Source organism: Colias croceus, chromosome 30, assembly GCF_905220415.1.
Source record: "Colias croceus chromosome 30, ilColCroc2.1".
NCBI lineage: Eukaryota > Metazoa > Arthropoda > Insecta > Lepidoptera > Pieridae > Colias > Colias croceus.
In genome coordinates, this window is record NC_059566.1 from 488,233 (window position 1) to 516,184 (window position 27,952).

At 34.0% G+C, this 27,952-nt stretch overlaps 1 protein-coding gene across 1 annotated transcript; it reads right to left on the reverse strand.

Annotated features, from left to right (window-relative positions):
- Nucleotides 1–2,803: 2,803 nt before the first annotated feature.
- On the reverse strand, nt 2,804–27,946 carry LOC123704668 (GTP-binding protein 2-like). The gene is made up of 20 exons (XM_045653081.1): nt 27,765–27,946; nt 27,578–27,677; nt 20,823–20,929; nt 20,135–20,284; nt 19,261–19,389; nt 18,122–18,416; nt 17,303–17,435; nt 16,112–16,324; nt 14,728–14,821; nt 13,882–13,997; nt 12,179–12,343; nt 11,599–11,763; nt 11,201–11,307; nt 10,391–10,511; nt 7,539–7,653; nt 6,854–7,008; nt 5,042–5,524; nt 4,576–4,671; nt 3,544–3,671; nt 2,804–3,234 (listed from the first exon to the last, which is right to left on the reverse strand). Exons 3-20 carry the CDS (start codon nt 20,923–20,925, stop codon nt 3,192–3,194), a joined length of 2,811 nt encoding a protein of 936 aa, XP_045509037.1. The 5' UTR covers nt 20,926–20,929; nt 27,578–27,677; nt 27,765–27,946; the 3' UTR covers nt 2,804–3,191.
- Nucleotides 27,947–27,952: the final 6 nt, after the last annotated feature.

Here is a 27,952-nt window from a genome sequence, read left to right on the forward strand (position 1 = left end):
TCTATAATCTAAAAATATGTTTTTCTTACAATACAGCAAGGTAAGACATTTTTGAAGTGAAACTTCTTTAGTCACATTGAGAGTAAAATTTCAAGGTCGCGTCATGGCAATACCGTCACGTCATGGATTAAGGCGACGATTTTGGTTTCTTTGAATCTTGCTAAGAAGTTTCACTTCTGACAGGTGTGCTCGGCACACGTGCTCTTCTTTAAAAAAAATAACTTTTTTTTTAGTTTTATCATTGACATAAGCTTTCTTGACATCACATTGCAACAATACTGTCAAAATTATTAACTACGACAGTTACAAAAAGCCCTTAGAATATAAGAAAAAGGTCTTAAAAATACATAATTCAGCTATTTTCCCACTATTTTTATTACTTAAATATAAATATGTACTTTCGAGTACTAGGAACGAATCCTTCTTAAATCTTAAAGTTGAATTTTAACGTTTTTCTCATAGAGGTTATGTCAAAATTAAAATTTACAAGAAAAGTCATTTGACAGTTATGTTCCTGATAGTCTATTTACCACTTTTTGATGTATTCCCATACACTTTGTTATTTTAACTGACAGATAAGCTAAACGGAAGATCTAGAAAGAATGAAAAGAGCTCTAAGGAGTACTTTTTTAGAAGCGCAATGTCTATACATCGACTAGACAATTGATAAACATACATACATACCTAATAAATATTTATAATGATAATTTGCACAATGTGTACCAAGAAGCTTATATCTAATACACTGGAGATTGCACTATGAACGTTGACTTGTCACGGGAAGGTATGACCTTGAATGACGCCTGGTTGTTCCTTCATCCCTTTCACACCAACTTGCCAAGTTAGGTGTGAAAGGGACAAAAAACAACCAGGCGTCATTCAAGGTCATACCTTCCCGTGACAAGTCAACGTTCATAGTGCAATCTCCAGTGTATTAGATATAAGCTTCTTGATGTGTACAATATATAAAGAAATAAGCTTCATGACAAATAAGTAGCAAATAAAAACATTTTTATTATTATAAAATAATATTTTGTTAACGTTATGTACTTATTTGATAGTACTTACATATTTAATTGTCAAAATACACCAAAATTGAGGAACTTAAGTCAGATAAATTTAATTAAAAATTTCAAATATCTAATTAATCTTTTTTTTAGTTCAAAGCTTCGCTCACTGGCATTAATTATTATTATTAAAAATTTATTATTAAAAATTTATTATTATTTTAAACTAGCGGTCCGCCCCGGCTTCGCCCGTGGTACATGTTTACGTTTTCTCTACATAAGATCCATCCTCGTACTTCAAGAAATATAATAAAAAAAGAATTATCGAAATCGGTTCAATCGTTCTCGAGTTATGCGCTTACCAACACATTTTGCGATTCATTTTTATATATAAGATTACTACAGATTGCGTCTATTAGTAATAAATATAATTTTTTTTAAATACCTTTTTTTTAGAACAAATAAAAACGAAAACATATTATTAATATTCTTACAATTTTTCTACATATTTTCTTATTTTAATTTAACAGGCATTTTTGTTAAAAAATACAAAGGAACAGAATACACAAGCGTCTGTCTTACCAAAATAAAAATCTAAAATTAGTTATTTTAAATCATTATTTACTTAAAACAATTATGTAGAAATTTATCAACCCTTTTAAAAAGGTTTCGTGTAATATACAGTAATATACTTCTAATATACAGTTATATATTTAAAATTATATTAATATTATATATTAATAGATATTTAAAATTTAAGTATCTAGTATAAGCATGTTTTATAATAAAACTAGTGGTCCGCCCCGGCTTCGCCCGTGGTACCTGCATGTTTAAACTATCCTATCTCTCAAGTTGGATCGAACTGCACATGGTGTGCGAATTTTATTATAATCGGTTAAGTGGTTTAGGAGTCCATTGAGGACAAACATTGTGACACGAGATTTATATATATGTATTAAGATTTAAAGAAATTTATTTTGTTGTTTATTTTGTTTAACGGAAAAATTCGTTGATATTTTTTTTAAACTGGTATTTATAAGTAATACATAATATTACTAGGTATTTATTTAAATAGCATAATATAATTATAAAAAAGTTTAATTGTATTAGGGCCGATTTTTCAATGCTTGGATAAAACTTATCCGTCCAATAAAGTATTACACGATAATATTAAAATGTCACGTAAACTGTCAAATACGGGCAATTAGAATACGTTTTTAAAATGGTAGTTTTATACATTATTCGACGAATAAGTTTTGACCAAGGATTGAAAAATCAGCCCTTAATTGGGTAAAAAATTACTACAGAAGTTGAATTATATTTTTTTATTCATTACTAGCTTCCGCCCGCGACTCCGTCCGCGCGGATGTCGGTCTTCGCGTGGATGGTTTATTTCTCCATTTTGAGTAGGTACTGACAATAAAATATTGGACCCAATTCCCAAATACGGCTAGGCCTATAATAATACGCAATGTGTGTTCGCGGTTCTACGGAACAACGTCTATGGATAAAACTGAAAAATTAAGATTAATTTTTTCTACGTATTTTTCCAGGATAAAAAGTATCCTATTTTACGCCCAGGATAATAAGGTATAATTATACCAAGTTTCATCGAAATCGAACCGCTAGTTTTCACGTGATGCCTTCACATACAGACAGACAGACAGACAAAAATTTTTTTAATCACATATTTGGGTTTGGTATCGATCCAGTAACACCCCCTGCTATTTATTTTTTCAATATTTTCAATGTACAGAATTGACCCTTCTACAGATTTATTATATGTATAGATTAAAAAAATGAGATTATATGAGATGTTATTTTTTATCGAACATTTTTCTTATTATTATTTTAAACCGACTTTTCCAAAAAGTAGTTCAAGTCGTACAATATTTTTTTACTAAGTTAGTTTATGATAGGAATCATTTTATATAAGAATAAAAATTATCATGGCATTATGATATTTTCTCCAGACATAAAAAGTACCACAAAACTTTAAACCAGGGATCTGTCACTTTAACAGTTGTCTATGTGAAATACGACAAAACCAGATTAAAGAGAACACGCGCTTAAAGTTAAACCCTGTCTAAAGTTTTTTGTGGTTTTTTATGTCTATTAGATATTAAAGAAAACCTATATTATAGGTCAATATTCAAACACAGATATTTTAATTTTTTAAAGGTATCAAGGTATGTACGGAAACGTTTGTGTGATGCGTCCGATTGCTCTGAAAGAAGAAAACATATGTTAGTATTTTAGTGAGATAATAACCAAAATCTTGTGAAGCTTATGCGGAAGACGATTTTTTTTTATTCTTTAAAAATTTATATTTATAAAGCATATGAATGCTATACTAAAAATAACAAATCATATAAATCTTATTTGCATATATTCCGGGTGTAAAATGGCAATAATAATTTTTTAAAAATAAAACGAAAAATGTCTAAAAAAATCACTATCTTTTCTTCAAATCGCCCCCCCTTGGCCTAATTTCTTTTCCATTGTCTTTAATCTATCTTTTATCTATCTTTCTTACCTAGTCCCCAGTCCAGCTGTGAAGAGTAATCGTCTGCCAGACACAAGGAATTCCGGACAACGGAGAAACCGAAACACCACAGAGGCAGTTTCCCCTGCACGCACTACGTTGTTCGGTGAAAAAATACCCTAAAAAAAATTATATTTAATAAATAAACATTTAAACAAATACAATAAAAATACAGGCTTCGCTCGCGTGACAATTTTCTCGAATTCACAGGAAGATTAACTAGAAATTCGTTAAAATCGGTCCAGCCGTTTAGGAGTTAAGTGACAAACATACACATGAAATAAATATATTATGTTGCAGTCAACTACTTTAGTCACATATTGTATTTATATTTTATAGCACTTTATTAAACTACTAGCTTCCGCCCGCGACTCCGTCCGCGCGGAAAAATTAAGATTTATTTTTTTCTACGTATTTTTCCGGGATAAAAAGTATCCTATTTTATGCCCAGGATAATAAGGTATAATTATACTAAGTTTCATCGAAACCGAACCGTTAGTTTTCACGTGATGCCTGAACATACATACAGACAGACAGACAGACAGACAGACAAAAATTTTTTTAATCACATATTTGGGTTTGGTATCGACCCAGTAACACCCCCTGGTATTTATTTTTTCAATATTTTCAATGTACAGAATTGACCCTTCTACAGTTTTATTATATGTATAGATTCCATCATCATTCTGTATATTATAATATTTAATTAATCTACACTAATATTATTAAGAGGAAAACTTTGTTTGTTTGTTTGTTTGATTGTAATGAATAGGCTCATAAACTACTGGACCGATTTAAAAAATTCTTTCACCATTCGAAAGCTACATTATCCACGAGTAATATAGGCTATATATTATCACGCTAAGACCAACAGGAGCGGAGCCACGCGGGTGAAACCGCGCGGCACAGCTAGTATCATATATTATAAACATTATTATGAATAAAACTTTCCCAAAAAAATCCATCTTTTATAAAAAAAAAAATTTTTTTCATCACAAAAAAAAAACATTTTCTCTTACTTACCTCAATAATAGCCGTTTGTCGCACATTACCGACATGAACGGAGCATTGAAAGCCAGGGTATATGGCTGTAGCGTGACGTATCACGTGCACGGTTGCCTGGCAACGGATAAACAAGTTAAAATTTAGGACAATTTATAACATAAAAATGACCAAAAATATAAGACAAAAATACATACTTGAAATCTATGATATTAAGAAAAAAAAGGACAAAATAAGCTTTAGAATATTTAAAACTCACAAAAATGACCGAAAACTTGGTTAAAATCTATACTTATAAAGCTGAAGAGTTTGTTTGTTTGCACGCGTTAATCTCAAGAACTACTGGTCCGATTTGAAAAATTCTTTCAATGTTAGATAGCTCATTTATCGAGGAAGGCTATAGGCTATATATTATCACGCTGAGATCAATAGGAGCGGAGCAATGCGGGTAAAACCGCGGGGCACAGCTAGTCTGTATAAAACTCACCTGAAAATATATACATCCCCTGGGATTATTAGGATCCTCCAGCCACACTTTATCATCCCCTTCCCCGAAATACCTCAACTCCTTCCCATCCTCCCTCATCTCTTTTAATGTCATCTTATCTACTTTCCCGCGGGATGACGTCTTGACATTTATGTCATGTTCCACGCTTTTGACATTTATGTCATGGTCTACACTTTTGACATTTATGTCAAGGTCTATATTTTTGACATGTTCCACACTTTTGACATGTTCCGTATCTTTGACAATTATGTCATCCGTGTCTTTTATAGTATTTGTGTCAATGTCTTTGACATTTATGTCAGGTTGGACATCTTTGACATTAATGTCATTGTGTTCGTTGTCATCGTTTGTGTCGAGGTGTAAGTTCTTTGTTAGCATGTTTTGTACGTTAGCTATGTCCTGTAGTATGTTCGTGTTTTTCCGTCTGACGTTTTTGTGATTCTTATCTTGGTTCTGGTTTTTCTGTAATTGACGAAAATATTGATTTAATTTTAATTATAATTATTATCGATTAGTGAATACGAATAAATGTTTTAAAACTTATTTAAACAGTGTTTGTTGTACTAAAAATTCTCAATTAAGTGAACGTTTATAGATGATTCAAAATGTTTACAGTAACAATGTCGCAAATAAATACAATTTGAATTTTAAACAAATTGAAGTCACATCCAAAACACTGTTAATATATGAAATGGTATTGATAAGATTGAATGAATGAATGAATGAATGAAAAATACTTTATTGTACACCAGACATGATACATTTTATAAACTTAACAACAAATTAACCAATGTACAGTAGGCGGCCTTATCGCTGGCAGCGATCTCTACCAGGCAACCCAAAAAAGACGAGGAAAATAGTTAAATTAATCGAGGTGGTGCATAATAAATAAAAGTGCATGAATCAGAATAATATATTTATATACTATAACTACATAGTAAATACAGATTGATAAGATGTATGACGAAATCATTGAAATGTGAGGCTAATTTTTTTTTTCTTATTTATATACACACTGATCTAGACCATACTGACACACCATACTAAACATCAACGCCGACAGCTTTCGGAGCATGAACGACGAAGACTAACACGAACTTATTACACGTTTTCATCATTATAAATACAAAATCTACCCTCGAAACGACAAAAAGAATTGCTTAACCTCGAAAGAAGTTGGATTTGTTGCGGTATGCCAACCGCATGTGTGTAGGACTAACTATTCAAACTCTATAGATATTTTTAACACTATTAATCTAAAAAAAATGACAAAAAAACACTTGCTAAACAACAAATCACTCGAAAAAACGACAATAATACACTATCACATACATATTAGATGTATTTAACTGTTTACCTCGAAAAAGTGACAAAAACACGTGACAAACTTCGAAATAACATCTAAATCCTTCAAAAAACATCCAAAAAATCGGAAAAAATCACAAAAATTTTTTCGCAAAAATTTTTTTTAAACTATCTTTATGCTACTCACCGGTGTGGACAACAGCACCATACCGGGTCTCAACGCGGGCGGTCGGGCCAACGTCAGCGACGCGGACTGACGGTGACTGACGCGGTTGCGGTATATAGAGCGTATGTGCGTTATACTAACTAGCACTTAATTATAGTGTTTTTTACACTTATTAGATCGAATAACGACAAAAAAACACTTGCTAAACCTTGAAAGACACCTCAAACCCTCAAAAAACAGCCATAACATAACAAAAAATCACAAAAAATCCAGTTTTTTTTTTATTTATTTTTTTCTTAAATTTATATTAAATAACTTACCGGTGTGGACAACAGCACCATACCGGGTCTCAGCGCGGGCGGTCGGGCCAACGTTAACGACGCAGATTGTCCTGCGCGAGCCCGACCGCACGGCACGCGGTTGCGGTATATAGAGCGTATGTGCGTTGTTGCGAACGAGCCGTCTTCTAGCGGACCTGGGAAAAATAATTAAATGTATATAAAATTGAGTAAAATTAACAAAAACTTCATGTTATTTGAATCATGGCGATGATGTATCGAAACCAGTCGTAGTTTTTTGTGATAAAATCGAAATAAAAGTGGCACTAGTGAAATGCGTTTCATTAAGAGTCTTTACTTATAAAATGCAGTTCCATCAATTGGTAACAATACAAAGTGTAAATTATTTGAATATGTTCAAAAAGAATTATTATTCGACATAATCGATTAGAAAGATGAATAAGCGAGTGTTCATTTTTTGAAATTTGAGTCCGTTTGATTCCCGGACGTGATAAGTGAATTTTCAAGCAAATAAAATGAAGGAATGTTTCCTTGTAAGTAAAAATTGTATATTAATCGTTGACTTGCTGCGTTTTGTTATCAACTTACTACATCAGTTAGGTAGCTGTGTAGAATCGCAGTACATTATTATTACATTCAAACTAATGTTTGGCCCGGCTTCTCGTTTAATTTCTTATATTATATAATATTTATTATTATAATTTACCCAGCACAAGCTCATCTCCTTCACAAATCCTCCCTCTAGCCACGAGCCCTCCCACAACCGGTCCTGAAGAATCACCCACATGGAATATCTCGTCTATTTGAAACTCGCATGTGTCCTGAAAACAATATTATTTGCATAATAATCTATACTAATAATAATATAATAACCTGAAGAGTTTGTTTGTTTGCACGCGCTAATCTCAGGACAGGAACTACTGGGCCGATTAGAAAAATTCTTTCAGTGTTAGATAGCCCATTTAATGGCCTGATTTATAGCCTATAGCCCCGAGGAAGGCTATAGGCTATATTATATATAATATATATCATCTCGCTAAGACCAACAGGAGCGGAGCAATGCGGGTGAAACCGCGGGGAACAGCTAGTCATTTCTACTTGCAAAAAATAAAAAATGTTGTGTGGTTTTATGAAACCACGGTAAAAGTGAAACTTACGATAATTATCATATTTGTACGATAATTATCGTACGTCACGCGACATGCGCTACACAGACCAAAAAGTTTGAGACGATGTAATAAAAGTTTCATTTTAAAATTTAAAACGCTTAAAATATATGTAATATTCAGATAGATAGTTTATACTTTAAGATTATTAGAACATTATAAATGTTCTTATTCTTGGAACCCGAATAAATTGACTAACGACATCATCTAAGTATCCCAAAAAATAACAACAAAATCATTCATATACGCCCAAAGAGTAAAAATATTCTTTCAAAAATTAAGTTAAAAAATGTGTGCGTGTACTGTGTTCACTTCTTACGTGTGTACACTAGTACACACGTAAGAAGTGAAACTTCTTTATGATATTATTTTTCAAAAAATAATTTACTACTTGCAACTTCACAGAAATACATCGAAATCGAAAAAGAAGGCGTGTAACTAAAAAATGTTACACTACATTTTTTTCCAACCCCGATAAAGAAGTTTCACTTCAAAAACATACATCAGCATTATTCACCTGCCAATCTTACAAGCAAATGCAAATAATGTCCCAAAAAAAAATCATCCAGGTACCCCAAAAAACCTACCATAAAATCATCTACAGGGTGTAATCGTTAAGTGTGCACAGACTATTTTTCCGTAAGTATTACAGATATCAAAAAACTTTCAACTGATATCGAAAGTACTCAACCTAATGAGTAAAATGGCCGTAATAAATTTTTAAAAATAAATCGAGAAATATCAAAAAATTATCTTTAAACCCTCCCATACATTAAGTATGAAATATGAATATCCCATATGATTAAAGAAAGATTTTAATGAAAGATTTTAGCTTTCTTTTTCTTTTTTTGGTTTTCATTTTCCAGACATTTCCCAGGCATTTTCCGGGAAAATGCCTGTAAAATATCCGGAAATCCCCGGAAAATGCCTGGGAAATGCCCGGAAAATGCGTGAAAATGCCCGGGAAATGCGTGAAAATGTCCGGGAAAAGCGTGGAAAATGCCTGTAAAATCCAAGGAAAATGCCTGGAAAATATCCGGAAAATGCCTGGAAAATGCTTGGAAAATCCCCAGAAAATTTCTGGAAAATCCCGGAAAATGCCTGGGAAATGCCCGGAAAATATCCGGAAAATGCGTGAAAATGTCCGGGAAAAGCGTGGGAAATGTCTGGAAATCCCCGGAAAATGCCTGGGAATGTCTGGAAAAAGCGTGGAAAGTGCCTGGAAAATATCCGGAAAATGCCTGGGAAATTCCCAGAAAATAACCGGAAAATGACTGGAAAATCCCCGGAAAATGCCTGGAAAATATCCGAGAAATATCCGGAAAATACCAGAGAAATGCTGGGAAAATCCCCGGAAAATGCCTGGGAAATTCCCAGAAAATATCCTGAAAATGCGTGGAAATGTCCGGAACAAGCGTGGAAAGTGCCTGGAAAATATCCAGAAAATTCCAGGAAAATATCCGGAAAATGCGTGGAAAATGCCACTTCAAATTTGCCAAGTAATTAAAGCAGAAAATCAAAAAAAGAAAAAGAAAGCTAAAATCTTTCATATTAAATGTGTGCCGTCAGCACATTACAGTTACATAATAGGTCAGGCATCATTTTAACATTAATAATTAATTAATATGTATTCTACTAATTGTACTTCAGTCGTAAATTGGCTCCAATATAAAGAGGTTGTCAATCCGTTGTTTCATTTCCGCAAATCCTTACAACTGTATATGGGATATTCATATTTCATACTTAATGTATGGGAGGGTTTAAAGATAATTTTTTTGATATTTCTCGATTCATTTTTAAAAATTTATTATGGCCATTTTACTCAATAGGTTAAGTACTTTCGATATCAGTTTAAAGTTTTTTGTTATTTATCTGTAATACTTACGGAAAAATCGCTTGTGCACACTTAACGATTACACCCTGTTTATTTCTTTTATGTTGCGATAGGGGAGCGCTTGGCCACGATCTCGCCTGATGGTAAGCTGAGATGGACCGTGCTTCCCTAGAATGTACCTGTATCTTAATATCTAGTCTAGTCTAGTCTAGTATATTATAAAGACGAAAGTTTGTAAGTATGGATGTTTGTTACTCTTTCACGTAAAAACTACTGAACCGATTACAATGAAATTTAGCACACATATAGAGGGTAACTTGGATTAACACATAGGATAGTTTTTATCCCGTAAATCCCACGGGAACGGGAACTATGCGGGTTTTTACCACAAGCTTATAAATGCTTAAAAGGATGTCTCAATGACTGATATAATTGTAAACATATTTGTTAACGAATAAATGTTTTTGATTTTTTTTTTCTTTGCAAACGCGGGCGAAGCCGCGGGCGGAAATCTAGTATATGGAAAATTATCAAAGTAAAATATGAAATAATACATACATCAGCGTTATTCTCCTGTTGCGGTGTGTCCGGCGGTTGCAGAGCTAACAAATACGCATGTAACGCGTTGAGGCCGGCGCCGCGCACACAGCTCGCCGGGAACACCGGGATGTGCTGGTAGCTGGGTGCGAGATCATACTGTTACACCTAACTTTTGATTTCATATTTTTAAGCTATTGCATAGCTTGTATCGCGGGCCTTGAGCGCGGGGACCGAATCGAGAAATTCCGTAACGAAAAAACCTCACGCTCCCCACGGGGACGGGCGGAGGTGTGGCTTGAAGGCATAGCATGCAATAGCGCAACCGCCCCACTCCCCGAGTGACACACGGCGTTTTGTGGATGAATAGTTGTCAATGTAGTTGTCTTAGCTGTCGAATACTATAAATTGCCGCTTTCCTTTGATTCGTGGCGCATTCGTACGAATCGTGCCCGGTGGGGGGGGGGGGGGGCTTGGACGTTGTTTATACGTTCGACCCAACTACCCTCACTTTGCTAATAGTCGTTGACTTGTTGCGATTTGTTATCAACTACCTACATCAATTAGGTAGCTGTGTAGAATCGCAGTACATTCTTATTACATTCAAACTAATATTTAACCCGGTCTTGCGTGTTATCTATAATATATATAAAAATAAATCCCAAAATGTGTTGGTAAGCGCATAACTTGAGAACGGCTTAACCGATTTCGTTAATTCTTTTTTTATAATATTCCTTGAAGTTCGAGGATGGTTCTTATGTAGAGAAAACGTGAATATGTACCACGGGCGAAGCCGGGGCGGACCGCTAGTTATTTATAAAATATACTTACTCTGAGTCCTGCGTCTGTTCGTCTGTCTGATCTATTGTATCCAAAATCGACTTTTGTGGCACGACGCAGTTTCGGGCCAGATTCTCGTCTGTTATTAGAAGGGGTTTCTGTAAAGATATATTTAATTAACCGACTTCAAAAAAAAGGAGGAGGTTATCAATACGGCCGGTATGTATGTTTTTTTTATGTATGTACACCGATTACTCCGAGGTTTCTGAACCGATTTACGTGATTCTTTTTTGTTCGATGCGGGATGGTGTCGAATTGGCCCATAAAAATTTTATTCGGATAGGCCCAGTAGTTTTTATTTTATGAGCATTTTTGTCTGTAGGTATTTGTAAATGTTGCAAGTGCAAGTTTGAAGTCGGTTGTTTTTAACGCAGTTATTGTTTACTAACCTTTTTAGCCGGCGCAAGCAGTACGTCCAGTTGTTGCATCAAAACCGGTACAGCGTTACTGGCCAATTCACACTTGCTGATAACAACGAAAAACGGTAGGTCTAGAGCCAGTAGTAATCCTATGTGTTCTTCTGTTATACTCGTTATACCGGCCGTTGCTGAGATCTGGAGAGACAGACAGACAAATTAATAATATTATACATTCAAAACGTATTTGAAGTGAAACTTCTTTATGCGCGTTGAAAAATTTCAAGGTCGCGTCACGGCAATACCGTCACGTCATGGAGTAAGGCGGCGATTTTAGTATCTTCGAATCTTGACAAAGTTTCACTTCTGACACGTGTGCTCATCACACACGTTCTTTTTTTTACTTAGCACTACATAGTATAAAACAAAGCCGCTTTCTCTGTCCCTTTCTATGCATACATCTTTAAAACTTCGCAACAGATTTTGATGCAGTTTTTTTAATAGAGTGATTCAAGAGGAAAGTTTTAGTATATCATTTATTAAGTTTAAGACAAAGCGGGCGAAGCCGCGGGCGGTAAGTTATATATTTTAAGTAGTAAATTTTTAAACTTACCACTAACATAGCATAATGCGGGCAATACCCGGTCAGTCCGTGCAATGTTGTTCTCTGATATTTACTATGCCCGGCCAAATCTAGAAACGACACCAACTTCGCACTCCTTTCGCCTATACGCTCAGCTGTCATTAGTTCGGAACAACCGTAGTTTATTACATTGCCCTGAAAAAGCAAAAAAAAAGGAAATTGGTAACAAAAAATGTAATAATATTCACAATATGTTGCCCCCTTGTCGCACTATTGCAGCGGCTTATTTCGGGGGCCCATACAGTGAGAGGGCGAGTCACCACCTGCCAACATATTTTTACTTTCTTTTAGTAGAAAGGCAGGTGCCATAGTTTCCAATAGTCCCCAAATACCGGCCCATTTAACATCCCACTCCATAGCCCGGTTTATTTTGCATCCATTTCTCACAATAGTGCTACATCGGCCGCGGACTGCCCAGGGCTGTATCTCTATAGTGCAGTCATGGGCAGGCTGCGGCTGGTGTCCCACAACACAGTAAAGTTCTCGAAAGGGCCTCTGCGTGTTGGATCCGTGTCCCCACGTAAGCCTTCCAAAGGACCGGGTACCTTCCTTATGATGGTACCCGTGTATTATGGAATGAGATATACATAATAAAAATACTACTGATCCTACTAATATTATAAATGCGAAAGTAACTCTGTCTGTCTGTCTGTCTGTTACTCAATCACGCCTAAACTACTGAACTTTCATGAAATTTGGTATGGAGATATTTTGATACCCGAGAAAGGACATAGGCTATTTTTTATCTCGGGAAAATGACGCATTCCCGGAAATCCCACGGGAACGGCAAATATGCGGGATTTTCTAAGACTGCGCGGGCGAAGCCGCGGGCAGAAATCTAGTATTATAAATGCGAAAGTTCGTAAGGATGTGTATGTGTGTGTTTGTTACTCTTTCACGCAAATACTACTGAACCGATTGCAATGAAATTAAGCACACATATAGAGGGTAACTGGGATTAACACATAGGATAGGTTTTATCCCGGAAATCCCACGGGAACAGGAAATATGCGGGTTTTTTTTGACAAACGCGGGCGAAGCCGCGGGCGGAAAGTTAGTAATATGTATGCAAAAATGTGAAAAAATTAGGTACATTTTACCGTTTTACAAATACAGGAAGATACAGATATAGTTTTTCATGATTTTAAAACTGATACTACTTCAAAATAAGAGTGCAACAATATGCAAGATGATGAATAATTATTTACACATTTTTTTATAAAAGCGTAAATTTTCACTTTGGTTGTTTCTTTTAGAGTCTACCCAGATTTCCATAATAAAACATCACCTAAAATACAATTTTCACAATTTTTTTTACTACTAATACCTACTTCTCTATCAATAATTACATCATCTAAGGAGGTAAAATAAGCTTGTTTCCAGTAATACCTAAAATAGGTAATATAAATATGTTTTTTTTTCACCAAACCCTACTTATACCTACTTCTTTATCCATAACTAGCTGCTCCGCGCGGTTTCACCCGGGTGGCTCAACTTCTGTTGGTCTTAGCGAGATGATATATAGCCTTCTTCGATAAATGGGCTATTTGACACCGAAATAATTTTTCAAATCGGACCAGTAGTTCCTGAGATTAGCGCGTTCAAACAAACAAATAAACTCTTCAGCTTTATAAAATTAGTACATATAGATTATATTTTTATATTTGCCTCACCTGAGCATCGAACCCCAGTATTTCGTGGCTCAATGAAGACGTCCTGCCACTTTTGACTTCGTGCAAATGTCTGAACATGTTCAGACGAGCGCTACCGCGGCCATTGTCTAGTTCACCTGTTTGAATTTGAAATCAAAATCAAATTTGAATTCAATAAAAATATATGTTATACTTCACAATTTTAATGCCAATTTAGTTTTTTTGGAAAAGATTTTTTTTGTGTTCATCTTTTTGAATACACTCTAACTGACTTAACTAGCTAAAACCTAATAAATTATATACTTAAACCTTCCTCTTGAATCACTCTATCTTTTAAAAAAAACCGCATCAAAATCCGTTGCGTAGTTTTAAAGATTTAAGCAAACAAAGGGACATAGGGACAGAGAAAGCGACTTTGTTTTATACTATGTAGTGATGATGTTTAAGCATATTTTGTTTATTTAAACGCATTAATTCCAGGAATTACTACATAGTATAAAACAAAGTCGCTTTCTCTGTCCCTTTGTCCCTTTGTTTGCTTAAATCTTTAAAACTACGCAACGGATTTTGATGCGGTTTATTTTAATAGATACAATGATTCTCTATGAAGGGTTCAGTATGAAATAGACAATTAGCGGGCGAAGCCGCGGGCGGAGAGCTAGTTATTTATATATTTAAAGACTAGCTTACCGCCCGCGGCTTGGCCCGCTTTCTCTAAAACGATTTGAGATTTAAACTATCCTCTCTCAAGTTGGATCGAACTGCACATGGTGTGCGAATTTTATTACAATCGGTTAAGTGGTTTAGGAGTCCATTGAGGACAAACATTGTGACACGAGATTTATATATATTAAGGTTATAACTAACCCTGTGTAAGTACTCCAATGAGGGTAGATTTCCCAGCTTCGTTCGCTCCCATCACGGCAATCCTCAATTCCACACTTTGTTGTGTATCGGCCAACTGTGGGATAAAATTTATATTTAATTCAACAAAAAATTTAGTTTTAATTCAAAGAACAGATAGGTAGGTTTAGTGTATATATATTTTTGACGTGAAACTTCTTTATCGGGGTTGGAAAAAAATTTAGTGTAACATTTTTTCGTTACGCGTGACATTTTTCTGTTACGCGCCATCTTTTTCTTATCCCTACCACGCGTAATTCGACGTATTTCTGTAAAGTTGCATATAGTAAATTATTTTTTGAAAAATAAGGTCATAATGAAGTTTCACTTCTTACGTGTGTACACTAGTACACGCACACATTTTTTTTTATATTATTACAAGTAAAACATCGTAATAATAAATTCAAACGACATAACGAGGCCCAGAGACCCTGTAGGGCCCCGGTAAATACCGAACCGATTACAATGAAATTTGGTATGTAAGTAGCTGAAGACCCAGAATAAGACATAGGCTGCTTTTTATCCCGGAAATCCCACAAGAACGGGAACTATACGGGATTATCCTTGAAAACGCGGACGGAAATCTATACTTATATTATAATCTATACTAATATTATAAAGCTGAAGAGTTTGTTTGTTTGTTTGAACGCCCTAATCTCGGGAACTACTGGTCCGATTTGAAAAATTCTTTCGGTGTTAGATAGCTCATTTATCGAGGAAGGCTATAGGCTATATATCATCACGCTACGACCAACAGGAAGGGAACCACGGGGGTGAAACCGCGCGGAGTAGCTAGTCTAGTATAAAATAAATAAATATTATAGTCGAGCCAATTTAATAGGCAACATTTGACGTTTATCAATTTTATCTTCGAAGAGAGGTAACTTGCTTAAAAACATCGATTAAAGTGTATTAATCGATACGGATTTGAAACATTTGTCAATCGAACTTGAAACACATTAATTATTAATTTATGATGATTTTTATTCACAAGTAATCAATGCATTCGATTCTAGATGTCAGATTTCGATTTTTAGAGTAAAGTCTCTAGTATTTAAAAAGAAAAAAGGTTTATTGACACAAAATTGTAGCGACGTCAGTTCTTCAATTCAGAAATTGTTTATTATGTTTAGGATGGTTTATCAGTAAAATGAAATCTTAAAATTACTTGTATCGGTCATTATTATTATAAATATGTAATCGTAATTAAAAAAAGTTAAGCAAATGTGCAGTTCTAACAAAACGAAATATCATGTTATTGTATGTCGTCGTTACTAGGTTACGTTGTTGAATTTTGTTGAACTGTCAAATGTTGCCTATTAAAATGGCTCTACTATAAATAACTAACCTTCCGTATATAAACCTCAGCTACAGCCCTATCGCCCGCCACTCTCCGCGCCCGAACCGACACCAAGGCCGCCCCTATCGCAGCTGCCATACGACGGAGCGATCGCAACGAGGCCTTGAGCGCGGGGGCCCTGAGGCCCCGTAGGGCCCCGCAGTCACGGACCCCTATCACGTATACCGCCGTACCACCGCCGGAGCGGAGACGCCATTTTAGCTACAAAAGTAGAAAAATACAAATAATTAGTAAAAAAAAAACAGCGAGAATTGATAAAAAGCGCCATTTTAGTGACGAACATATAATTTGAAAAAAAAATTTAGCTGTTGAAAAGAGGATAAATTGATGAAAATAACGATAATGTTTATTGTAATCGCCATTGTAGCTAAAAAAACACAGTAACTAATTAAAAAACGAAAAATCCGTTGATAAGAAACGACATTTTAGCGTCCAAAACGATAAAGCGCCATTTTATCGGCTTACATAATGAAACAAAATGTATAGAAATGTATAGAAGCGCCATATTAGCCGCTCACATAATGATACAAAATGTTTAGAAGCGCCATTTTAGCGAAATATCCTTTTATCTATTATTTCAATTGAATAAATCAATATTCGTAGAGCCATTTTCGCTCGGAAAAACATATTACATAATATACAACAGTTGTACAGCGTGCTGTGTGGGTGTAATAAAAAATATTAAGTGACATTGTAGCCAAAGCTACGCACGCACGCATACACACACACGCACACACACACACACACACACACTCACCTACATACGCATACACTAACACACATACACAAACACTCACATTATACACTAACTATATTAATTCATTTTAACCTTTCATCTCATCTATAAAATAATTTATAATATATCCATTAGTAATTTTTCGATTTAATTTTTCACTTAACTTTAATTATGATTAATTCTTTCTCATTTAATGTTCACGTTCATTGTTTATCTGATAGATGTGATTGTTAATGCTTGGGGGCCTGGTGACCCGTAACACAAGTATTTTGTACTTATCGCGGGCACCAGTCTCTCACAAATGTTAGTATTAAGATATATAGATTAACAATGTATGTGTTGATTGTACATTTGTGATGAGAAAATAAATAAATATTTAATTTAATTTAATTTAATTTAAAGCTCCATTTTTATGTGATTATGTTTTGTGTAGTGATTATTACCTGCGTAACCAAATGCTGAAACCTTCTCTCACAAGGTGAGGCCAATTGCAACTTATATTCAACGTTCCCAAAACGTGGTTCCGGCGGCAGCGAGCCGTAGCACTCGTCGCCCGTGTCGTCCGCGTCTGATGTGCTGAGATATTAAAGTTTTTTGTTTAAATAAAACTAGTAATATATTGCTTATTTTATATAAGCTAAGCAGAACATTTTTGAAGTGAAACTTCTTTATCGGGATTGGAAAAAAATTTAGTGTAACATTTTTTTTGTTACGCGTGACATTTTTCCGTTACGCGCCATCTTTTTCTTATCCCTACCACGCGTGATTCGACGTATTCCTGTAAAGTTGTATATAATAAATAATTTTTTGAAAAATAAGGTCATAATGAAGTTTCACTTCTTACGTGTGTACACTAGTACACGCACACATTTTTTTATTTCACATGTTAAACTACGAATTCTGTCGTTTAAAGTACCAAGTTATCGTTGTCTTTATAAGCTAGTCGTTAATAAATAAAATATTGAAGTTAATTCAAAAACATTTTATTCAGAATATTATGATATAAAATGTATAGATACACCATTTTAGTTGCACACATAGTTTAAAAAGTAAAAACATGTACAGAGGCGCCATTTTACCTGCCTATGTATAGCAGCGCCATTTTAGTTGCCTACATAATGCAAGAACACGTAGAGATGCGTCATTTTAGCCGCGTACCTACATGATGTAAGAACATAATATTATGACAGGTGTATAGAAGCGCCATTTTAGCTACCCATAAAACGAATTTAAAAAAATCAACATAATGCTAAACAACATACCTATCATCCCTAAAATCCTCCATTTCTTCATCACTATAGAAGAAATCGCTCTCCAAATTGTCATCATCGAAATCCCCCGCCAGATACATATTGTCTTTGATCCCGACTTTCTCCAGTTTGTCTATGACATTATATACTCTGTGCGAGTCTGTGATACGCTCCTTGTCTATGCTTTCTTTCCTCTTTTCCCGCTTGTAGTCATCCATTTTTAAATTGTTGACGTTTTTGCCGATTTTCTCGTCGCAGTATTTGGGTTTTGACAGTTGGTTGTTGAGGTTCTTTTCTGTGTTGCTAGCTGCGAAAATGTGTACAATTTTATGTAGTATTTTATTTTGTGTGATATTATGCGAATAAATGGCGTTTAAAATCTGTTATAGTGTTTATTTTCTTAAATGAATCGTTTAGATTCGACGGAAATTCACTTCATTTTATAAATAAAATTGTATGATAACTTACAAACACACTTAAGTTTTTTATTTATCATCTTATAAATACTTTAGATATATTTTATATAGGTATGTTTTGTGTGTATATTTGTCTGAACAACTAAACGGCTGGACCGATTACAATGAAATTTGTTGTTTTTTAACTCTTTTTTCTCACTTAGATTTAAAATTCGAACTCGAATGAAGTCAGGGGCAATCTATACATATAATAAATCTGTAGAAGGGTCAATTCTGTACATTGAAAATATTGAAAAAATAAATAGCAGGGGGTGTTACTGGATCGATACCAAACCCAAATATGTGATTAAAAAAATTTTTGTCTGTCTGTCTGTCTGTCTGTATGTGAAGGCATCACGTGAAAACTAGCGGTTCGATTTCGATGAAACTTGGTATAATTATACCTTATTATCCTGGGCGTAAAATAGGATACTTTTTATCCTGGAAAAATACGTAGAAAAAAAATAATCTTAATTTTTCAGTTTTATCCATAGACGTTATTCCGTAGAACCGCGAACACACGTTGCGTATTATTATAGGCCTAGCCGTATTTGGGAATTGGGTCCAATAGATATTTATAAGATGTTATTGTCAGAGGTACTCAAAATGGATAAATAAACCATCCACGCGAAGACCGACATCCGCGCGGACGGAGTCGCGGGCGGAAGCTAGTAATTAATATAAATATAAACTTACAATGAACCCCATCTTGTGCCCACGCTACGCCAGGCAAGAAATCCTGCGCGGGTGATATTTTATTCCTTTTCCTTCTGTTTTTTCTTCCCGAATTCCTTTTACGCAGCTTATTAGCTGATTCTTTTTGATCTGGAAATCCATACTAATATTACAAATGCGAAAGTAACTCTGTCTGTCTGTCTGTTACTCAATCACGCCTAAACTACTGAACCAATTTGGATGGAATTTGGTATAGAGATATTTTGATACCCGAGAAAGGACGTAGGCTACTGTTTACCCCGGTTTTATTCCGGAAATCTCACGGGAACAGGTTTTTCTTTGACTGCGCGGGCGAAGTTGCGGGTGAAAGCTAAGTAGTAATATATAATTCTGATTATTTTATTGATGTTAGACTCCTGGTGTAAACTTACTAACTACCTACATATTATATTGTTATCAATAATATATAACATAATATTACTCCACACAATAGGTTGCCTGGAAGAGATCACTCTTAAGTGACAAGGCCGCCTTCTGTGCTGGACTAGTTATACGTTTAATTATTTTTTTATAAATATTCCTTGAAGTAAGAGGAGGATTCTTATGGAGAGAAAACGTAAACATGTACCACGGGCGAAGGCGGACAGCTAGTTAGACTATCCATACTAATATTATAAATGCGAAAGTAACTCTGTCTGTCTGTCTGTTACTCAATAACGCCTTAACTACTGAACAAATTTGCATGAAATTTGGTATAGAGATATTTTGATACCCGAGAAAGGACATAGGATAGGTTTTATCCCGGAAATCCTACGGGAACGGGTTTTTCTTTGAAAACGCGGGCGAAGCCGCGGGCGGTAAGCTCGTATTAAAATAAATAAACAGAAATACATACCATCCTCTTTCTTATTGACCTCTATGTAGTTCTCTATATAACTACAATCTTTCACTAAAAGTTCTGTGGTTAGATCCGGGTCGCAGAGGAAAGAGGATTCTTCTGGTAGTGTCTCGTGTTTCCCGTGTGCTCTACGGCCTCGACGCCTGCCTGTAAATTATTATTATTTTGTGATAACTGCATAAATAATTTTATCTTCTATACTAATATTATAAAGCTGAAGAGTTTGTTTGTTTGAACGCGCTAATCTCGGGAACTACTGGTCCGATTTGAAAAATTCTTTCGTTGTTAGATAGCCCATTTTATCGAGGTAAGCTATATATATTATCATTCACATCACGCTAAGACTTACAGGAGGACGCACTGCGGGTAAAACCGCGGGGCACAGCTAGTAAATAATATTATCTAGACAAATCCATCAAGTCCTAAATTAACAATACTCATCTAAACTAATATTATAAAGAGGAAATGTTTGTATGTATGTATGGTTTTCACGCATAAACTACTGGACCGATTTTGATAAAATTTGGCACAGATAATCTTTAGACCCTGAGAAATACCTAACATAGGCTACCTTTTATTGCGAAATATGTACCACGGGCGAAGCCGGGGCGGACCGCTAGTAAAAAAAAAAAATTTAAGCATCGGATTTATCAATTAAAATTTAAAATATGAATTCGTGATTTACCTTTAGGCATATCTCCATTTTTGTCAGCTTCATTTTTGTGCCGTTTCTTCGTCGGCTTATTTTGTCCGTCCGACGGATCGAACAGGCTGAAGAAAGATTCCATGTTTCTGAAACATTAAAATTTTGACCTATTTATTTTAAACATTTATAAATTTGCAATTTTGCAAGAAATACTGGAGAAAATAGCACGCATATACCTAAAGAAGACTCGAGAAACCTCTTTTTTTTCAATTCGGTTAAATAGAGAATAATAATATTTTTGTTGCAGCGCCATCTAGGCACGAAACTTAAAATACTACTGAACCGATTACAATGAAATTTGGTATGTATCTAAAGACCCAGAATAAGAAATAGGCTACTTTTTATCCCGGAAATCCCACGGGAACGGGAACTATGCGAATTTTTCTTTCAAAACGCGGGCAAAGCAATGCAAACTACATTTAATTCAGATAACAGACAATAAATTGTACAGACCCATAGAATAGATACCTTACAGACTAACATCTATACATATAATGAATCTGTAGAAGGGTCAATTCTGTACATTGAAAATATTGAAAAAATAAATAGCAGGGGGTGTTACTGGATCGATACCAAACTCAAATATGTGATTAAAAAAATTTTTGTCTGTCTGTCTGTCTGTATGTTCAGGCATCACGTGAAAAGTAACGGTTCGATTTCGATGAAATACGTAGAAAAAATAAATCTTAATTTTTCCGCGCGGACGGAGTCGCGGGCGGAAGCTAGTACATAATAGGTATAATAATTTAAAACTAAAACAAAGCAAAGCACTGTATGTGTATGTTCGCGATTAGCTCAAAAATGCTGCACCAATTTAATTTTGAATGCATCAAAAGATAGCACGTTTTATTGATTTATTAGGTAGGTATATAATTTGTTAAGTTTTACACAACGCATGCGAAGCCGGGATGCACAGCTGGTATATAATAAAGTCTATTTTAAAACAATGAAAGCTCAGAGCAGTCTTCGGAGCAATCACCTTTCTATTTTAAAGTTTTTAAGAACGCTATTAATTCTCTCATAAAATACTTTTTTATAAACATTTGTTTTTGCATGCATTCCAATTATTTAAATTCTTTAAACTAGTTTCAACTAGCGTCTTCGCTTGCGTGTTGATGTAAATTAGAAATTTATTCGTCCTGTCTTCGCGCGAACTGCTATACGCGGGAAATTTTAATATAAGAATAGTTTTCTATTACAATATAATATTATATAGACATAGGTATGTACCGTATGCATGTTTACCTCTTAAAATAAATGAAGAAGGTATTCGGTAAAGTAAATCTTAGATATTATCTATTCTATAATACTATGCACAACAGAAATAGGAATTCATTTTAATTAACTATGTAACTATGAAAGAAAGAAAGAAAATAATTTATTGCCAAAAACCACAGCCAAAAATATTACAAAATTTCTTTGTAAACAGATAACAACAAAATATGCTAAGTTATTAATACATTTTGAAACACGCTTACATGTATTTTTAGATTATATATAATTATTTATTTGGCAAATGTCCCTAAAATGTGAAAAAATACGTTCTTTCGACCTCTAATTATTTTATTTTGAATTCAAAACGTATTTAGTACCATTTTAGATAGGGCAATATATTATTATGTACATGTACATAGGACCTATGATACATTTTTTTGAGTGAAACTTCTAAATGAGCGTTGATACAAATCTCAAAGTTGCGTTATCTTGCCAAACAAGTTTCACTTCTGACACGTGTGCTCGGCATCATTATAAATCGATATCATTGTTTTCTTTGTTATAATGTCCTTGTCATAAATGTTAATCGTCCTTGAAATAAATGTTTTTTCTTTCTTTGTTAAAAGAATAAATAATAGGTACTTTAATTTTCAGCTGATAAAACATTAACATAATGTAAGTACCTACCTACGCAAATAAATAATTATTTATTCTCATCTGCACTCATATTAAAAGAGATAAAAATAACTGCGTTAAAAACAACCGACTTCAAAAACGGAAAAGTAAGAAATAAAAAAGATTTGATATTATTAATTACTACATATTATTTTTATGTGCTATTTACTAAAAAGGTTTGATGTCGGTGCATGGGCTTAATACTAAGTGCTTAGTGTTTGGCACCGACTTTAAACCTATTTAATAAATAGCACATAAAAATAATATGTAGTAATTAATAATATCAAATCTTTTTTATTTCTTACTTTTCCGTTTTTGAAGTCGGTTGTTTTTAACGCAGTTATTTTTATTTAATACTTTTTAGTGTATTTTTCAACACGAATCAAACGAGCCCAAACTCGATAAAGTTGAGTCAATATATTACTGAGTTCCTATGGCCACCTTCCGATTCCATCATCAAATCAGCTCTATGTCATGATAATGTTTCATCGCTATCCAATTTACATTCGTATACAAAATTTCAGCTCAATCGGTTACCGGGAAGTGAATCAAAGTTACTTGCTACATTGAAATTAAGTCATCGAGTACAGACAAAAATGCTCATAAAATAAAAACTACTAGGCCTAGCCGAATAAAATTTTTATGGGACCAATTCGACACCATCCCGCATCGAACAAAAAAAGAATCACGTAAATCGGTTCAGAAACCTCGGAGTAATCGGTGTACATAAATAAAAAAAAAAAAAAAAAAAAAAAATATCCCGGCCGAATTGATAACCTCCTCCTTTTTTTTGAAGTCGGTTAAAAAGATAAGGTAGTATTTTCGTAATAATCTATATTCTATCACAGACTAATAATAATATACTACGTATACAAATTCTATACTAATATTATAAAGCTGAAGAGTTTGTTTGTTTGTTTGTTTGAACGCGCTAATCTCGGGAACTACTGGTCCGATTAGAAAATTCTTTCGGTGTTAGATAGCCCATTTATCGAGGTAGGCTATAGGCTATAATATATCATCACGCTAAGACCAACAGAAGCGGAGCAATGCGGGTGAAACCGCGGGGAACAGCTAGTTAAAAATAAACTCAAAAAATTATCCCTAAAAATACCACTTCCAAGCTAAACCTTATAAAGAGTATCATTTTTATATCCATTTTTTCCTCAACCCACGCGAAGATAGGGCAAATAGCCTTAATAAATTTAAATAAATATTATCTCTACATGTAAAAATAAATCCCTATACCCTTTGGTCACGGCATCACGCGTGAACGTTTGGACCGATTTCGATAATTCTTATTTTGATGTGTTCGTTATTGCCAGGAGAAGGATCTTATGAAAGAAAAGCCCAAGAAATATGCATAACTGTTAACTTATAAACTTCACAGTTTTGACAATTTGCACAAAGACTGGACAATGTCTGTTTGATCTTGGTTTGGTCAGATAGTGAAAGATAACTTTTAACTTTTAACAACAAACAATATAACAACTTCTCCAATCTATACATATAATAAATCTGTAGAAGGGTCAATTCTGTACATTGAAAATATTGAAAAAATAAATAGCAGGGGGTGTTACTGGATCGATACCAAACCCAAATATGTGATTAAATAAATTTTTGTCTGTCTGTCTGTCTGTCTGTCTGTATGTGAAGGCATCACGTGAAAACTACTGGTTCGATTTCGATGAAACTTGGTATAATTATACCTTATTATCCTGGGCGTAAAATAGGATACTTTTTATCCTGGAAAAATACGTATAAAAAAATCTTTATTTTTAAGTTTTATCCATACGCGTTGTTCTGTAGAACCGCGAACACACGTTGCGTATTATTATAGGCCTAGCCGTAATTGGGTCCAATAAATATTTGTAAGATGTCATTGTTAGAGTTACTCAAAATGGAGAAATAAACCATCCACGCGAAGACCCACATCCGCGCGGACGGAGTCGCGGGCGGAAGCTAGTATTATAATAATTTATTAGGTTTTAGACATAGCGGGCGAAGCCGCGGGTGGATAGCTAGTTATTGATAAAATTGGACATTTATATCAGTTTATAAGTCAATAACATGTTATCTTAGATCTACTAAGCTGATTGAATGTAAAATCATATAGTTAAGATACTATACTACCTATCTTAAAATTATTAATCAATTTTTATTTACTTCCAAATAACAAATAAAATTAATCATTTTATTTTTCACTAACGGTTCGCCCCGTGATACATGTTTACGTTTTATCTCCATAAGAACCATGTCGTACTTCAAGGAAATCCCGTCCGATTAGGGCCCTTCTGGCCTCCTCCACTCAAGCGACAGCTTAAGCCGAGGTTCGTGGTCCCCGTGGCGGGGGGACGCCCTTGTGCATGTCGCTACCAGGGTGAACCTTCAGTTCACCCCCGCGTCCGCGTTAAAATGTAGTAGCCCTTCTGGCTAACATTGAGAAACACCTTACAAAAAAAAAAAAAAATTCAAGGAAATAATATTCCTTAAAAAAAAATAATGAAATCGCTTCAGCCGTTCTCGAGTTATGCGCTTACCAACACATTGAGTGATTCATTTTTATATTATACATTATCTGTTATAAAATTATATCAACAGATAAACAGAACATTGAACTAATCAATGACAAATTGTATTTATAATTGCCTTAGTTAGTTGACTCATGAGCGAGTTTGTCCAGTTTTTTTGTGAAAAAGACTTACTGTAACAAATATGGTAATGGATAAGCCGTTGTTACCTTTAATAAAAAAATAATTCTTTATGCGCAGATCTTTGATAATACAGTAGAACGCGAATTATTCGGATCGGTCCTAAGCATCATATAGAAAACTAGCTGTTCCTTGCGGTTTCACACACATTGCTTCGCTCCTGTTAGTCTTAGCGTGATGATATATAGCCTATAGCCTTCCTCGATAAATGGGCTATCTAACACCGAAATAATTTTTCAAATAGGACCTGTAGTTCCTGAGATTAGCGCGTTCAAACAAACAAACTCTTCAGCTTTATAATATTAGTATAGATTAAAACCAAGTTATTTTTGTTTTGTTTGACAGTAACGAGTTGGTACTTGTTAGAGTGATATGGGAATCAGCTTTCTACTATATTATAAAGAAATAGTGTTCATTTGTAGCGATTCAACTTTAAATTCTTAATTTACTCAATCAATCTAAAACAATATTATACAGTTAAAAGCTACATCTAAACTGAGTAAAAATGGCAATTTTTTTGCGCAGTCTACTGTGAAATTATCTAAAAGTAGACCAATTATTATAATTAGAAAGTAAGGTTTATCTAGAGTTATGGGATAGGATTTATTTTTACAATATTTGCTTCCATATAGGACCAATGGCTTAGTTATTTTAAATGTACCTTGGATATTTAATAAGTCGGTTAGTTGACAAGGTTTTATTCACAGCAAGTTTACCTTGTAAAACTTTATTTCTTTTAAGCTCATCAGAATTGTGGTAGTGACATAGGGTCCTTAAAATAACAGTCAGGTTTTTTTTCTTAGAATAATTTTTGTTTATTATGGCAACCATTTTCCATAATTTTTACGAATGTAAGTAAAAAATTATTAAAAAATAAAGTCAGTCTTAACTCCTTTTAATGCAACCAGGAAAAGATATACAAATCTTAACAAATTAAAATGTAATTGGGATGCCCCAACAATTATTGTGAAATTTTGACTCGTAAGAGGAAAAATATTGCGTAATAATCAACACTTAGAAAAACCAGCGTACTCAGAAAAAATAATATGGTCAATGTCTCGAGTATATTTTTAGATTGTTTTTTTGTTCTTTATTCTAAACTAGCGGTTTGCCGCGGCTTCACCCGTGGTAGGTACATGTTTACGTTTTCTCTACATAAGAACCATCCTCATACTTCAGGGAATATTATAAAAAAGAATGTACGAAATTGGTTCAGTTGTTCTTGAGTTTTGCGTTTAACAACAAATTTACTATTGATTATTTTATTATTTTTGTAATTTTTATTTTTGTTTTTGTATTAATAATAGACGGGCATTTCTCCGCAACTCGCCTTTTATTTTTGTATTTTTTAATGGTGTCTTGAATGTATAAGCATATCATTGTGTTGTTTGGCTCAATAAATCTTTTTGTATTGTATTGTATTGTATAAGGTATTATTATTGTATTAAAGAGATACTTAAGTGTGGAAATAAAACCTATTACAATATTTTCAGCTGTTACTGAGTTTTGAATGTAAAGCAACTTTGTATTTACATACATACACAAAACATTAAAAATTATACAGACTGATTTAGAGATGTAGATAAAACTCAGAGATAAAACTTTATTTCCATTAAAAATACTGTTGTTATTGATAAATGATAAGTAATATTTTCTAGGAATCTTTTATGTATATAAGCTATCTATAGGTGTTTTTCTTTAATTCTTGACATTTTTCTAACATAATTTTGCCGTAGATTAATCTTTTATGCCTGTGTAGGTAGATTTTGTAGTAGTATATTTATGCTTGTTTGTTGTACAGATTTTAATGAAAAAGAGTAAGCAATTTAAAAATTGTATTATAAAAGGTAGATTTTTAATACAAAGTGTAGGTTTGTAAATATTTATGTCTAAGAGTTTCATGGCTAAAAAAATGGCTTTTTAGGGCATGTAAGATGTCAATGTAAGGTTACAGCAATATATGGAAACGATAAAAGACACTCGTAATATTACACAATGATGACAAAGAAAATTTATGCAAAACAGCAGGAAAAAGGCGCGAATAAACAGTGCGTCTAAATTAAATTAAATTATAGATAAAAAATGAAAAAAAAAATTCGAATAGGATTCTAAAAATAGAATAAGGCTACTCACAGGGCACCAGCTGTTTGGCGGAGTCAAGGTCACACTAAGAAAGTCCACTTGCCAGCAATGAATGTAAATGAATAAACATCACCGTACAAACACTGAAACACTGCCAAATTATTTACAATGACGTAATAACAACAATAATATTATCAACTGTTTAGACAACAAAAATACGCGGAGTCACAGCACATACGTAAGAATATACCGCTATGGTGAATGGTGAGACTGTACGAATAAATAATTAGATCAGATAATACAATGAGTAATTTATTATTTTGTAACAATTAACTAAGTTATGAAATCAATACAAAATGATGAAATATTTTGACATTTAAATTTTGATTCGATCGGAGAACCGAACCGAAATAGTGAGGGTTGCCG

Coding starts and splice junctions, on each gene's coding strand:
- LOC123704668 (XM_045653081.1), bottom strand. CDS start 20,925: ATGGAATCTTTCTTCAGCCTGTTCGATCCGTCGGACGGACAAAATAAG. Junction 19,390..20,134: donor GGTCAATAAGAAAGAGGATG/GTATGTATTTCT, acceptor ATGGATTTCCAG/ATCAAAAAGAATCAGCTAAT. Junction 10,512..11,200: donor GAACAGACGCAGGACTCAGA/GTAAGTATATTT, acceptor TCTCGCACCCAG/CTACCAGCACATCCCGGTGT.